Source organism: Polyodon spathula, chromosome 19 (assembly GCF_017654505.1).
Source record: "Polyodon spathula isolate WHYD16114869_AA chromosome 19, ASM1765450v1, whole genome shotgun sequence".
In the NCBI taxonomy this organism is placed as follows: Eukaryota; Metazoa; Chordata; class Actinopteri; order Acipenseriformes; family Polyodontidae; genus Polyodon; species Polyodon spathula.
In genome coordinates, this window is record NC_054552.1 from 27,569,533 (window position 1) to 27,585,988 (window position 16,456).

The window sequence follows — 16,456 nt, forward strand, 5'->3', positions numbered from 1 at the left end:
GGGGGGAGGGATAGGGGGGAGGGGGGGGGGGGGGGGGGGGGGGGGGGGGGGGGGGGGGGGGGGGGGGGGGGGGGGGGGGGGGGGGGGGGGGGGGGGGAGGTGAGGAGAAAAGAGCTTTGGTTTGTCAGCAAAAAGATGGAAACAAAATTCCTTTGGTATCAAAGAATGTTTTCATTGCATGGTTGTGAGGCAAAAGCACCACGGTGAAAGAATTATTCCTTTTTTTTTCTTCAATAGTGGCCTTTCTAGAGGCTGAGGTATTCAAAGAGTATAAGGTAAGATCATAGAGGTCAACAGCGGTTTAACACTTTGGTTCAAGCAAGGCACTCGTCCTGTGAGTTTACAAAGTTTGCAACATGTTTGCCTATAGCTTTATTTTCAATGAAGAGAGTTTACACTGAGTGAGGGTCAAGGGGGAAGGGAAGGAGGAAGGACACCAAGTTTCCACCACCTCATTCATGAAGGCCGTGCAAGAAAAAAATCTTTGGTATTCTTTGGTATCATCAATGTGATTAAAATCACGAATGGAAATCGAGTGAGGTAGCGTCTTTGGTTCACACTATAATTAGTAGATCTTTACACATTTTTTACATGTGGAAGCAGCTGTTTCTTAACTTTGCTGCTTCATCATAATACTAGTAAATGGTTACCAAATATATTTGTAAAGCTAGCCACACCACAAGAAACAACAAGGCCAGAAAAGTGGTAAAAATGTGAACTACCATCCATTTGAATACACCTGGTCAAGGTAAGGTAGGCATAAATAGTGCTTTCTTCCCATTTGTTAAAAACAGTTTCCATTTGTTTTCCAGAGTGGTAGTTTAAGTGTAAGTAGTATAAAATACATTAATTGAGCAATTTACAAGAAAATAAAAAACAACAATACCTTTAGTTTATTAAAAGGGTGCTTGAAACACAATTATTAATAAGTTGAAGAAGTTCAGTGTCCTAACACTGAGGTCACTTTGTCTTTGGTTAAAAAAATACACGTTTTACTTGGTGTACGGGACTCCATAGTACTTTCAAAAGGCTTTGATTCGTCGTATGGTAATTGCATTTAAAGGTGTCTTTTTGGATCATTGGGGTTTTTTATAAGCATAACAAACCTCTTTTCCTGAAACGTGGAGAAGAGGCAGCATGTGCTGAGTGTTGCTGCTAAAAGTGTGCTTGGTTGTCCATGTCATAGCATATCAAACATAAAGTAGTACTGGAGCTTTTATTATTAACTTGGGCAATGCTACTTTACATTTAATATTACTATGATTTACATGCATGTTTATATTTTACTAAATAGTACAGTTGAATCCTTTTGCAATCAGTTCATCAATATATTGCCATTGTGTAGGTAGGGCCTTACACAGTACAGATTCATATTTGGTAGATTTAGCCTATAGCATAGCAGTTTGAGCCCTTCTGGGTTTTATTATGAACACACTCAAACCTTACCTTAATTTGACAAATCATAGAGGCCACAAGCTCAGGTTTACAAACTTGAGTTCATAGTAAAGCCTTGATTGGTATCAACCTGCAATTGTAATTAATTAGAAACTAACATGTTAGTGAGACTTTAAAGTTAAACTATGTACATTATCTTACAAATCAAGCAATGTACTGAATCTTGCTTTTTGGTCATATGCTGTAATGTCATTATTACATCAATGTTTGAATATGCATAATCCTAAAATTTTTATATATACAGAAGAAAGTTTGTCTGTTCCTTTATGCATTCAGAGCCCGCAGGAGCCAGTGCAACCAAACTTTACATGGCCTCCTCTTTCGTCCAGGGGAAGGTCGAGGGCTATGTTTGGATCCAAAATTTTGACCCCCAGGGTACTTTATTTAGTAACCCCATTGCTAGATCACTACAGTAGCCATGCATCTCAAATTAAAGAAACCCACAAAACCAAAAAATGAATAAAAAGAATAAAAAAAAAAAAAAAAAAAAAAATTGAAATAGCCCCCCCCCCCCCCCCCCCCCCCCCCCCCCCCCCAAAAAAAAAAAAAAAAAGTTAAAGGGAAAGGGGTCCGAGCGCATTGTGCGACACCCAAGATCGGTAACTTGTAGGAAACCATAAGGCTACCATTCCCCAATTTGTCATGCATGAAATATTGAAATTTTTCCCCTGGCAATGCCAGGTACTTTAGCTAGTATTATATATTTTTAAGCCACTGGTGCATTTATTTTATAGAAAAGTTTGCCTTTCCCTAACAGAAATAGGTATTTTTCATTCTGTAGGTGGAAACTAATTTTTTATTGTAATTTCAGCTGGTCAGTTTGAATAGGGTTGAATGGCTTCCATAACATTTTGTTTTTATGTTAATGGCCAGATTTCAATTGCTCATTGACTATCTGATGGAGGTATGGGGAACTATTAGAACTTTGGTTTAAGGTGATTTTACACTTGCACTCCAGTAGTATTGTAAAGGCACGAATAACGTATTTTACATCCATGTCTTGATAAATATTTTGCAGTGATCCAGAAGAACATTGAATGCTAGTAAGTCAGGTTATCTCTTTGGTCATTAGCAGCTGGTATTTCATAGTGTCTGTAATATAACAATAAAAAGAAAATACATGCTTATTAGATAGTGCCTTAATTTCCCATTCTCACCTGATGACAGACACCACAAGTAAATAATACACCCTTTCCATGTGTCCTGAATGTACTGCTGTTATATACGTGTCAATAATAATAAGTGTATGGAAAGTATATTGATATAAGATGAAAAATGATCGAAATTGTGCAGTAAAGTGTAATTTTAAAATGCTAATTCATAAACAGCATGGTATTTTGTCTGTCTGAAAGAAGCGTTCTGTATACAGTGAACTATAAATAGTACAATAATAACATTTTCATTATTGGTACCTATATACAAATATGTGAAACCTTTTCTAATAAATAATGCAGGGAGACTTGTTTTTGTATATTTGGAAGTAGCTGTTACCTGGTTACAATACTGAATGCCTTAATATGAAACTGTTGGTCAAAAGTATATGTAGGAAAATGTAATGCATTGCATTTAACAGTCATACTGATCCCCTCTGTGATAAAGACTGCACACCTAACCAAGAACTATTGGTTCTTTGTAAAAAATACTCTTTGGGTTATCTGCTTTGAAAAATATCATATTTTTTCTTTGGTATGTTATAATATTTTAAGTTATGTTTTCTGTGTTTTGTGATTTTTTTTTTAAAATTTTTTTTCCCACCTGGATACTCTTTAACAAACAGAGAGAAAGCACTATTCGACAACATTCAAAATGGCTCCACCAAATTTGAACACTATAGTCAGATCTTTGAGTTCCCAGCTTCTAGTACCGACAGACTGGAATCGAATGAATATTCAAAGGTACACATACGACTCCACAACATTCCAGTTATGCCATTGTACAGCCCACTCTGCAGACCAGTCCTGACAATGTCTCCAACCACTGGTACTTACACAGTGTTTTTTTTGTTTTTGTTTTTTTTTACATCATACACCTTCATATTATTTCAAATGAAATAAAATGGCTCACATGTTGGGATAATGTCCATCCAAATGCTTTGTACTATGATCATGGATGAAGGTGTACGGAACAGTGTTTTTTTTTTTTTTGCAAGATGTCCTAGTAAAGTGTGTTGCAGAACCACGTCTTAATGCAGGTGAAAGAAGTCTTTGGTTTTCTTTGGATATTATAAATATCATAATGGTTTTTTGTTTTTTTTTAAACAGTTTTAAAGGATAAACCTGCTATCTTGAGGTCCTGGCCTTTGTTTTTAAAGCTTTTCCACCGAGGTTCAGTCCGCGGTTATTCCTTCATGCTTTGGTACAAGTGCTTGATGAGGAAGAGGAGTTGGCTGAGTTGGAGCTGCCATCGTCCAGCCACTTATCCAGGCTCCTCCTGCGTGCATTCATAAAGAAGTTGCTGACAGTGGTCAGCTCCAGACCCAGCTGCTGGGAAATGGTTATTTGCAATTCTTTGGATGGGCGCTTGTTTTCTTTGAATATTGCATGTAGAGTTCGACGTTGGACATCTGTGAAGACCAACCTAGGCTTTTTGGATGCGCTTCCTCTGTCCCCCTTCTCATGTTCTTGTTCTTTTCTTTTGCATGCTGGAAAGAAAACATAAGAATGTGTAAATTGTCAATATTCTGTTAGATCAGGTACAAATAACATCACAGCAAGAAATGATTCATAAATAAATATTGCAACACATTGAGTTCAAGCTTCACTAAAAGAGGATCTGAGAACACTGATGAAAATATGCAGATGGTTTAATGAACATAAAACATTTGTAGACCTTTTTTATATCAAACCTCTCATGAATTTCAGTCTGCATGACTTAGTTTCTTGTAGGTTTTACACTACTGTACCATGTTATTTAAATGGTGCATACATCATAATAACTGTCATACTTAGAAATGCTATTCATAGTGTGACATCTTAAAAGCTGGAAGCTGTTAAAGTTACTATAGGTGCCTGCTAAACACTAGTTTTACAAACGAGTTTCTAAAACAGGTAAGCACTTATTGGTAAGATACTGTATATTCACGAGCTTGTTTTAATTTAGCTAATGCTCATGGTTATGTATGACTGAGCTTAGATAACAATGTTTACCTAACTATTTCTCCTTATTCAAACCTGCTGTAATGACCCATTTAAAAAGTTGGGTTTTAGCCTTTTCCGATAAACAGATGAAAATTATTCACCCTCTTTGTCCACAGGTATTACTACCCAATTAAGCATATTACAGTTTTAATACAATGTGAAGACACATATGAACACAAGATCTTTCCTTCTGTATATTTTATTTATAAGTGTTATACATATTATTGATTGTATTCCAAAACTTAGAAATCCAGCTAATTTCTCAAGGTCTTCATGTCATACTGCAGTTTGCACCATAAGGAAATAAAACACAACTGGCGTGTTATTTTAAGGTTTTTATAGGTTTGTGCAAATGTGGCTTTAAAATGGATAGGTAATAAAAAGGGTATTATGCATTTAAATAACCAGCAAGAATATCTGACAGTCAATTAATAAAACATTGTACCTGGTTTAGTGCATCTTAAAAAGGAGACACTTAAAATGTAAATATTGATTGTAACTGTATTGCTTGTATGTTTTTCCCCATAAAATTGTACAGCAAACAAAGTTAACTAAATTGTCTTGGAAGATAATTCATTGCTTGGCATCAATTATTGTCAATATATCAAATTAATTGGATCTTCATTGCCGTAAAAGGGGGGCACTATGCATTTAATAACGAATAATAAATTAAATCCGACGATTTTTATCTGCCCTTCAGATACACTGCTGCAATGTTAAGTCTTTGGACATTCGCAGTTTAAATTAAAATACCTATCAGTTAAGCATCCCTCCATAGCGACTGTCTCTTACCTCAAGCATTTACAATGGGGTTCGAGCCTTTAGTGCAGTTACACATATATTCAAAACTAAAGTCATACTAAATAAAGACCGATGTAGATCCAGTACTTAAATAAATTCATAAAATACAGGGATACATCACAGACTTAGGGTGGAGTATATATCGCCAATCATATGTTGAGTTGGGACCTACAAAAGATTCAGGAATTTTAACAAGACGTTAGTTATAAAAATTCGTGAGACTTTATCAGTTTAAATGCTCCAAATATATGCTGGGAGTTTAATTTATCCACGTTTTATTTCCGGACATTATGGGTTCCAGCTACACCAAGAACAAAGCATGCCGTGTATGTATCACATTAAATGGATACAGGGATTGGCGATGTAATCGCGTCTCGCCTCTCAATTGATTGCCGTGTGTAATTGTGGGAGTATAGGTATGTGGTTGGTTTGCATACGTCAGGAAAAAAGTGCTTCTATACCTGACAAATCCATAACAATGGAGGGGGGCGCATTACCATGCAGCAAGCAAAACACGGGATAAGATTAACAATAGGTGAGATTTGTCAACCAGCCACTGCAATAAACCGGGGGTTATGCTGTTGCAGAGAACTGTCCATGGTGCTGAAATAGGCAACAGTCAGGAGTGGGGAAATCTGGGCCTGTAATTCTGATCGTACATAATTCTGGCATAATGTTGAAGTGTTTTTGGTTGTGTGCAAGGGATTAATTTTACAACTAAACAATTAATCTAGTCTGTATGATTTTTTATTTTTTTTTCCAAGACCAAAATGATAATTTGAGAGATTAAATATCACAGGTAAATTAGAACGTGTGTTCTTTTTTTTTTAAGCAGGTGAGCGATTAAACCAGTACTTGCCAACAGACCTTGCTTTATAAGGACCTCGGTCATTGTACGTATAGTTGCATGAGCAACACATGACCGGTAGATGGCGTAGTTGTGCTGTGAAAGAGTGACCGGAGGTGTTTTTTTTTTTTTTTTTTGTGTGTGTGAATACTGTAACCTGAACCTTGGCATGCATATATATAGACAGCGCTTTAAATTTCATCCGTCTCATGTTCGTTACCAGAGTCCTTGTGTTTACACCACCAAATGCCTGGTTATTCTAAATAAGTTACTGTAAATTAATTTCTGTGTGTTTTCCGGATATAAAACGTTCCACCTTGTTAAAGTATGTTTGACCTCTCTCTACTTATAATGTTCACGAAGGATTTTTTTTTTTTACCCCCTTGATAAAGGGGATTTCAATGTGCGTGTATACGGTGTACATGGAATTGTCAATAAATGTAAAACTATTTTGAATGTCTTCCTCGTTGCGGTTATCTTGGACTCTACAGGTTCAGACATTATGTACAGCTATCCCCGGTTTAGATAAATATTAACAAAATAAGCAAATTGGGCTGTATATTAGCTGGTTATCAATCAAGCAGCCAGCAAGGACACAGTGACAGAAAAATCAGGAGTCTCGCAGGTGGAGTATTTTCCCAGAGCCAGTAAAATAACGGGGTCCGATCCCCCCTCCCCTCCGCCTCCCACTACCGCGGACGCCCATACTTTTCATAACATTTTCCTGTTTGATTGCTACTAAATATTAAGAAAGCTTCGCACTTAAGTAAAATTGTGTTGCTAAAACGATTGTTGTTTCACAGTTTTGCAGGCGATTTGTATGCCAAACGCTTTATCTCTAATATATACCGTTATCAGTTAAATATTAGCAGGTAATGTTTTTCCTTACAACAGAAAAAAGCCTGCTCTTCTATATGAGTGTATGTATTAAAACAAATATAATTTAAAAAGACAACTACAATTTGTCAAGAATTGCTACAACGGATGTGGTTGACAGAAATGAATCGGGTGTATTATGTTCACGTGCAGCTACAGGTAAATAATAATAATAAACATTAAAACAACACGATATCAAATTAGCTAATGTTCAAATGTAATGTCGTGTTTCTTGCTAAGCCTAATGAAAAAATGCTCTTAAGGTAAATAAAAAGACAAACTTGCATAGATAAAGCATATATATGAATGTAAACAAGTCGTGTCTAATAATCTGTTTTGAATGATTATTTACCAATCAAACCAAAACAAAAACACGAGGTATACAGTAGCTCTATCTACAATAACATTACATATCAACACAGTTATATTGTCTGTATCGCTTAGAATTGAAACACACAGTGAATTCACAGTGTAAACATCTGGTAGGCCTATAGTTCTAAAACCATAACCTGGAATTATTTTAAGTTTATAAATGTTGAAATTATGAAAATAAAACAACATATTTTGGCAGGTTGTTGTTTAACATAAATATAGCACACACCATTGAAGAACTAATAATAAAATTTCAGTTAAAAAATTATAATACTTATTTGGTCTAGTCTTACTTTTTAATATGCATTTTCATTAATGCAATTAACACTAATTAACTATTGAGATAACTCTAGGGCATAGATGACTGTCCAGGTTTGAAATACTTTATAAATAAGATCTCTATATATATATATATATATATATAATATAATATATATCGAATATTATATATATATAAAAGATATATATATAATACAAATGTTTATTTAAATAAATATCTTTTGCATAGAAAGCTTAGTTTGGTTTTTAAGGAAATAACTAACTTTGAAAATAATTCATATTAAAAAAGATTTATAATAAATAAGCATATTAAGGATGCTTTATATTTTGTAATACGATTAGAAAAAGCCTGTTTAATATATTTAGTAGGCCTATATATTACGTCTAAAGTGTCCTTGAATCTATACACACATATGAACGTAAGGCGTGTACTTATTTAATAGAATTACATTTGTGTTTTACCTTTTATATAGACAGTGGGATATTGTCTATAATTCACCCCTTCTTCTCTATACTTTCATTATTTTTAAATCATTGAAATCAATATTAATGATTATGCTAATGAATTAGAGCACCCTAACCTTAAAGCAAACCTTTATATTGGTGACGGGAGAAAAGAGAGATTAAAAATAATAATAATAATATTATTTTAGTAAAAAAATAAAAAAAATCCATCGAAGTCAAAGCAGTTACGTTTAATGTAGCAAGTTTATTGAACTTCATATTCCCGTTCGATTACCTACTGTAAACGTCTTTATAACAACCATATTGAATGGTGTTCTAATACAGTACAGTAACACGCTTTCTAAGTAGAAAATCTAAATGTTGCTTCTCAAAACCGAGTCAATGCAGACAGTATGTTAGAGCTGTTGCAGGAAAAGTTCTAGAGCGATATGAGAAAATAAAAGGACAAGATGGAGGCTGAAAAGGGTCAACCTTGCAATTAGCAGCGTTGTTTACACTTGGAGAGACCTCAATATTTATTTCATGTAACTACCCATTTTTTTCTCTGTTTGCAGGAGCTTCGATATAATCTTGGAGGTAGAATGCCCTCCAGGGGTTACTGGAAGGGGCAAACAATCAGCAAAAAGAGATGGACAACACTGTTGGACTACCGGTAGTGGGGATTGGTTTTCGATCTTTTTTTAAGGGAAGAAAGAAAAATGCAAGTAAAACAGCTTCCATGTGGAACAATGCAGAAAGCGAAGCGACTGCGCCTATTCCGTGCCAGCAAAATATATGGTGGTACAATCGAAAATGCGGATTTAAATAATCAATACTAATTTAATATTTTACCTCTTAGCAGGCTGATCACATACTTTCTGAACTCGGTGTAACAGATCAATAATATTTTCTATATGTCTTCCTCCTGTAGGCTTCTTACTGTAGGAAATGGTACCTTACATGTTACTTGTACTTTTTGTCATTATTTTAATCGTCCAGCTTTGTATCTTTGCGTTGTTTATGGTAAAACATTTCCAGGTCTCGAAATACAGACTATCCTATTTGATAAATTAGGATTTCACTGCATTTAATGAATCATAGTATTTACTTGTGTAACTTTACACAACCTGCTGGAAAAAGGTAAAAGTAATGTCATACAGAATTTAATTATTTTAGAATTATATGTATAGTGCATACCTATAGGATCTTATCTGTTTTAATGCGTGATTGGTGACGCGTATCCTAGAAGAACAAATTAGGAACATTATTACATCCTTATATGTATGTACATGTGCAATATTATCATATTATATATATAGATATATATATACTATATATATATATATTAGTGACAGCTACAATTGTAATGTTTTATGATACAACACATGTTAAGATTAATTAAGTATTTAACAAGCCACAAATTGGAATTCATTCTATAACTGCCTGAGGTTTAAACCGAACAATAGAAGCCACTGTGAGGGTATCTCGCTTTCTGAAAACCCGGATGACCCTATTCTTTATTTAACACAGGGTCACCTACTCCGAATTGCCAGCGTTTACCTTCTGATAACAGCAACAAGGGTCTCCAACAACATATTCTAATTCAAGTGGCTGTTTCCAGTATTGATCCATGCAAATAAATGGAGACTGGGGTCCACCAAATTGTCGTAAAAATACACTCAGGACCGAAGGAAACGAGCTTGTGTACTGTTACCGTTTAGAGGACTGTTTTGCCTTCTATGAGGTCGCCGTTCTACATTTCACATTTCATGTCAGCCGCCATGGTTAGAATTTAAGGAGCAACTAAGCTCCATGATTAGTTTCTCAGAAGGTAAAACAAAAAACATTGCAAAAGCTAAATTACTGAAGCCGGAAAAAAAGAAACTTCCTGTTTGGAAAACATAATATGAATATATGCTCAAATAAAAGTACAAATCTGCAATATAATTTCAAAACACAATTAAGATTCAGAATAGACCAGAACCACACATTTTGCATTGTCTAAATATAATGTTATATCAAAATAAAAACATACAATTAAAAAAAATGTTTGCATGAATTGCATTATAATAGAATTTATTTCCACCAAGACGTGAGTATTGGATAAAGATTAACTTTCCTTTGTACACATGAAGGAGAAATGGCTCTCTTTCTCTCTGTGAAACGGATCAGTGCTCCTGACTCGCGCTCAGATTGACTGTCTCTCATTCTCCAGGGACAAATTAATGGAGACCTATCAGTTAATTAACAAAACTTCACTCAGGACCACGTCACTGGATCCAAACATGCTATCAACACAAGCAAAACAACAAAATGTAAAAAACAAAAACAAAACAAAACAAAACAACACAAAAAGCTAACACGTGAATACGGCGCACGCCTGTGATTTGAAAAGATCAGAAAAGCAACAATGCAATAAAACTATGTCCTTTGTCATCTATCCAACTACATTCAAACAATCAATTACAAACTCAGTTTTCCTAAAATAATAATAATAATAATAATAATAATAATAATAATAATAATAAATAATAATAATAAAAGTATTTTACCACATTTCAAGATATGATAATATACCTTTAAAGACATTTTAAATACTTCATTTCATTTCTAATTTGCTTTGATGATATATAAACATATTTTCGACAATAAAAACACACAAGTCTGGTATGTATACTATCCATCAGAAGACACTCCTTAGCTATTCCCACCAATATTGTAGAACCAGTAATAGACGAATCTAGATTGTACATGACGAACAAATGCACATCAACATTAAACAAAGTATCTTGGGTGATTTTTATTAGTATTTATTTATTTATTCTGTTTATTACCGCAAAGTGCCGACCGGTTTATTGCTAAATATTTACTATGCCATGCAGCTCACATATTTAAAACCACTCAAGTTGTATAAAGCAAGAACAGTCCTAACGATTTATAGCTGCAGCATCACGTTACAAAGAACCCATGGGTCGATATTTCAAATTAAAAACATAACCTCAGGTTTTTGAGAAGACGAGCTACAAAACCTGAGAAAACGCTGTAACGCATACAAGATTGCACTGTAGAATTTCTAAAAGGAAATCCGCGTTACTTCACAAAACTTTAATAACATGTAGCTAAGAAATGGAGCTCATACCTTACCATGACATTGCTTACGTTACTGTCCTGTTCAATACAAGGAAACAGCGGGTACAAAACAATATTGTCGCACGTAAGTAAATGTCAATTATTATTCCCTCACCTGCAAGCCTGAGAGCGGACATTCTTTGGAATTCTGGTTCTTGAAGCCACTTCCACATTCTCCGAAAAGTCTCCCGGCCAGACTTGAGCTTGCTCCAAGGTTTGGGGTTCCTTAGCAGGTCAGAGAGGGTCCCTTGCGATCGGCACAGTACCCTCTGCGCAAAGATGGCCTGGGGGATGCTGTACCTTTTAAGCTCGGTGGTGATTCTCTGGGCTACTTCTTTGGTATTGACTTCTTCCATTTGCCCTGAATTGCCCCCATTGTTGATCTGCGATCCAGGCAGAGAGGATGGATTATGTTCCCTGGTGGAACCCAACACCTGGCCATGACTTTGGGCATTTAAGTGGTGGTGGTGATGAATTCCGTTGATTTGCACCATACCCGCTGAAGAAGCGGTTATGTGCTGATCCCCATGCCTTGCTAGAATGGCAGGGTGGTGGGCTTCAAATCCGTTTGGTGTCAGCATCTTCTCAGTGGGCATGGTGGCGCCAGGGTGGGCATAAGGTGGCAGACCCTGCTGGGAGTTGTGGATGCCTCCCAGCCCAGACCCTGACAAGGGAGACAGGCTTTGCCCCATGCCAGTGACATCCTTGTGGTATGGAGTGTAAAGATTGTTCATAGAAGCCAGAGCCCTGTCGTCCCTCATCAGAGTAAAGCTGCCGCTCACGTTGCCTGGAATCCGCTGGTGAGGGTGATGATGATGATGATGATGATGGTGATGATGATGGGGAAACTTGTCCGAGACCGTCGAGATGGGAGGTAGCGACTGCAGAGGGGTTAAAGTGGTGTAGGTGCTGCTCATGCTCATACCGGGAGGTGCCTCGCAAGCCATGGTCATGGTGGGATGCAGGTGCCCCGTTAAAGCGTGCTCGGGGGGCCGATGGTGATGGTAGTCGCCGCCGTCCAGGATGGATGCCATGCCCATGGAGCGAGCGTGGACTGACAAGTGGTTGCTGCGATGGGCCACCGAGCTTCTGTGATGAGGGCTACTGCTGCTCATCAGATCAGCCGTAGTTGGCACCTGCTCATGGCTCACCCCGTGCAGATCGCCAATATTCTCCATCGTCAGCTGAGCATTCATTATTATTCGTGCAAGCGTGTGGACAAAACATCTATCTTATCTGTTTGAGAAAGGTCCAAAGAAGTCTTCACTTAGAAAAGCGTAATTGGTTTCCTCTGAAATGCTTATTTTTTAATGATTGCTAATATGGTGTTTTTTGGTATGAATTTAAGGCCCCCGTTTGTTTAAAACAGCAGCAGCATCCGTGATCGCAGTCTGATCGTGTCCCTCGCCATCTCTAGCCATGTCTCGTACTGTTTCGATTTCTTTGGCCACAGCTCTGCAGCTGCGGCTCCAACAGTATGAGCATGCGCATTGGGTACATTGCGCCCCCTCCCACAACCCACACAAACACAGAAGCCGCTCCTCCAGCGTGACATCATGACCATTACGAAGGAGGACAGCTACCTCTCTAAACTACAGCTTCTGCATGTTTTAACCTTAATCGGAACACACAGCAACTATTGCAAACTGCATTTGTGTATGCAACAAATCCATAAGGAAAAGGATCGAATGGATTTTTAATTAAAAAAAAAAAAAAAAAAAAAAAAATGGTTATTTGGTAAAAGAGAGTATAGAGAATCTTAGGTTCTTGTGCATACAGAAGCATGATAGGCTACCTCATGTATTTTTTTTTCATTGTATAAAACACAATTACCTCATAGCTGCTCTGCTCAATAATGCTTGTTGCAGTTCACTATTTTCCATTATATGACAATATACAGTACATTTTGCAATTTAAAAACCCTATTTCAAGAAAATGTAAGTGTGCCAATATTTGAACTAATCAACAACGCACATTCGTGGAAACACTGACCATGTACATGGAGGTGCATTTACAAGCTGTACAGTGAATGCAGAGCAGGATTGCTGCTTTTTAGCTTGCTGGCACCTCCTCCACTGATGATACAGCGACTGCCTCAGGCCTCTTCAAATTGCATTTTAATATTATCTTCCGGGTTCACTCCGGGGGGCGGGGGGGGGTCCTATTTAACCAACCGCATAGTCAGGCTGATTCCGTGAAAATTAACAGCAGCAGCGAGCAGCGGCGACAGAGCCGTCAATGAAGCCGCAAGGACTGAGCAGCAACGCTCTCAACCTGTAAGGATTTTTTTTTTCTCTTTCACTTAGGTGTTATGAATTATAAATGTTATAAATTAATCTACAGTATTTGTACATATGGTTCCAACCTTTACAAGAAAAAATGTGTTGAAATAACCCCATTCAAATAATACAACTTATATATATATATATATATATATATATATATATATATATATATATATATATATATTATATTATAATATATATCTATATACTATGTATGTTAATAACACCGTGCTATTTTGTGGCACGGAAATATGGCCTGCATACTTCCTTGATACCGTTGTATCTATGGCTACCAAGGGATGTGTAAACCCTACACCACATTTGGCGTTGTGGTGCTAAAATATAAAATAATAATAATATAATAATAATATAATGATTAATATAATAATAATAATATGCTATATATATATATATATATATATATATATAGATATATATATATATATATATATGTCGAATAAATTGGATTCCCTGGACACCAAATGCCACTGTTGCTGTTGTGTTAAGAACTGGTCAGATAAGATACTTTTTACAAAAGGCAGGGCAGATGTGTCTATTGTTCAGTCATCAACAATAACGAACCAAGCCGGCCAAAACAACTCCTCACCCAAACCGAAGCTGCAGGAGGGACGGAATTATGACACAACACATTATGATATCTGAATGCATTTCAACAGATCTACAGAGAATTGTTCAAATTGATTTATACATACATTATATATAATTGCATTGTTAAATTAAACACACCTGCCCATTATTATTATTTTACATGTGACGTAATTTCAAAATACATGAAAAGCGTTATCACGAATAAAAACAGTAATGCAATAGCATAGTAAAACAAAAAGTACTTATTATTTTATTGTTTATACAGAGATATAGACATAACATTTCAAATTACTGGCCAAATGAATTGAGGTCACTTTTTTTTTTTTTTTTTAAATCAATCGATGTACCAAGAAGCTGTTTGCTTTCATTATATATCAAATATACATAAACACAGACGGTAGACTACTTCTGAAGGTAAAAACATAATACATTATTATGCAATAACAAAATGGAAAACAAATGTAATTTCAGCTCCGAGCTGGTTACAAATGCACCATGAATACAGACGCGGTAACCAAGAACATATTCCCATTAAGGCAAGAATGATCAAAATCAAGGTCAAAATTAAGCTATTTTAATGCATTCGTACATTTCTGATAACATTTAATAAACAAGTTATATTTAATTATATAGGGCCTTTTTTTATAGGCCTACATAATAATCCTGCATAATTGTTTCTTTTATTTTCTGAAATGGTCATCCACGACCTTTTGTTACACCATTAACTTTTGATGACGTTTGGAACAGTTGCCTAGAAGGCGTCCTTCTCTCCTCCGGCTCGGTGTGACAGCTTGCGGTGGTCAGTGTTTGGTCTCTCTCCACTCAAAAAGGGGACATGTCAAAGGTGAAGCTTCAAGACTCCAAAAGCCAACAGATGCCAGTTGAGCAGATTAACTTTTTTCGACTTTGCCCTGTTGAGCTTCTTGGGGACCTGCTCGATGACAAAAACACATACATCTGTCAGGGTCAAAAAGAATGAAATATCTAGCAAAAAGTTATAGTGGCGTTATAGAGAAGTCGTTTTTATTTCACTTGTTTTTGGCAATGAACATCAGAAAATGATATATCAACCCAACGGCACAAGTGAGGAACAAGACTATACTGCATGGAATTATTATAGCTGATTTAACATGCCTTCATTTTAGTAAATAACAGAGCCGTATGTTTACATTAAAATGTAATAAGTAATTGGGCTATAAAAACAATGGCGTGTATGTATGTATGTATGTATGTATATATATATATATATATATATATATATATATATATATATATATATATATATATATGCCATAGGAAGGAAGAAAAAAAAAGTCATTTTTGTTAGGATTCACTCAAGCGACCCCGATTCGTGTTAAAAGCTCAGTTTGTCTCGTATGTTTTGTGCCTGAATTCAATGGCAGATTGTCGTGAGCAAGCTTTGCTTTATACTAAAGAGACACCGCAGAAGAAAGAATGCCGAGAAAAGGCGTGTGGCAATTATTGTGCTGGAAATGAATTGGTATTAAGACAGGTTTTACTAACAATAAGTCAAGCACAATAAGAGCTGAAACGGGCTTGTGAGATTTCCCGCCGCAACAAAACAAGTATCTCCGTGTTGTGAACAATTTAAAAGTTATTCAGTGATATGATTATTAATTATCTCGTTAGTTTAAACTCTGTTTTTCGCTTGGCTGGTTTGTCATTCACACAAACTTTTGCTTAGAATTGAAATACAAACCGGCTGTTTATCAATTAATAATACAAGTGAAAAATTATTTTCTATAAAGGTAAAATCTTGTAGCAATGTGACTAATTTCCTATGGCTCCAGGACTCTATTTTCTTGTAAATGTAATATTGTTTTAATCTTGTTTTTACAACCAGAAAAAAAAAAATCATTGTTTTACTCGTTATCAGTGAGTAGAATATTTGTAATCATTTTATGCTACCAACTATTTAACAATCAGTCAGAAATTTGTATTTCAGTAATATATAAATCATGACTACAACGCATTTCAAATATACTGCTGCTACAACTATTACTATACTAGTTCTAATAATAATAATTTGCCTTACAACTTTGTCAGAACGACACGATTCATTTGATGAAACACATGAAATACGGGTGGGTATATGGTCTCCAAAACATAGATTCAGATAGCTTTAACCAAAACGAGCAAGATGGGCCGAATGGCCTCCTCTCGTTTGTAAACTTTCTTATGTTCTTATGTAATCTACTGAA

At 35.9% G+C, this 16,456-nt stretch overlaps 1 protein-coding gene across 1 annotated transcript; it reads right to left on the reverse strand.

Moving 5' to 3' along the window:
• Window positions 1-2,109: 2,109 nt before the first annotated feature.
• Window positions 2,110-12,788, reverse strand: LOC121294498 (hepatocyte nuclear factor 6-like). Its single transcript, XM_041218258.1, has 2 exons — window positions 11,456-12,788; window positions 2,110-4,096 (listed from the first exon to the last, which is right to left on the reverse strand). Exons 1-2 carry the CDS (start codon window positions 12,534-12,536, stop codon window positions 3,801-3,803), a joined length of 1,377 nt encoding a protein of 458 aa, XP_041074192.1. The 5' UTR covers window positions 12,537-12,788; the 3' UTR covers window positions 2,110-3,800.
• Window positions 12,789-16,456: the final 3,668 nt, after the last annotated feature.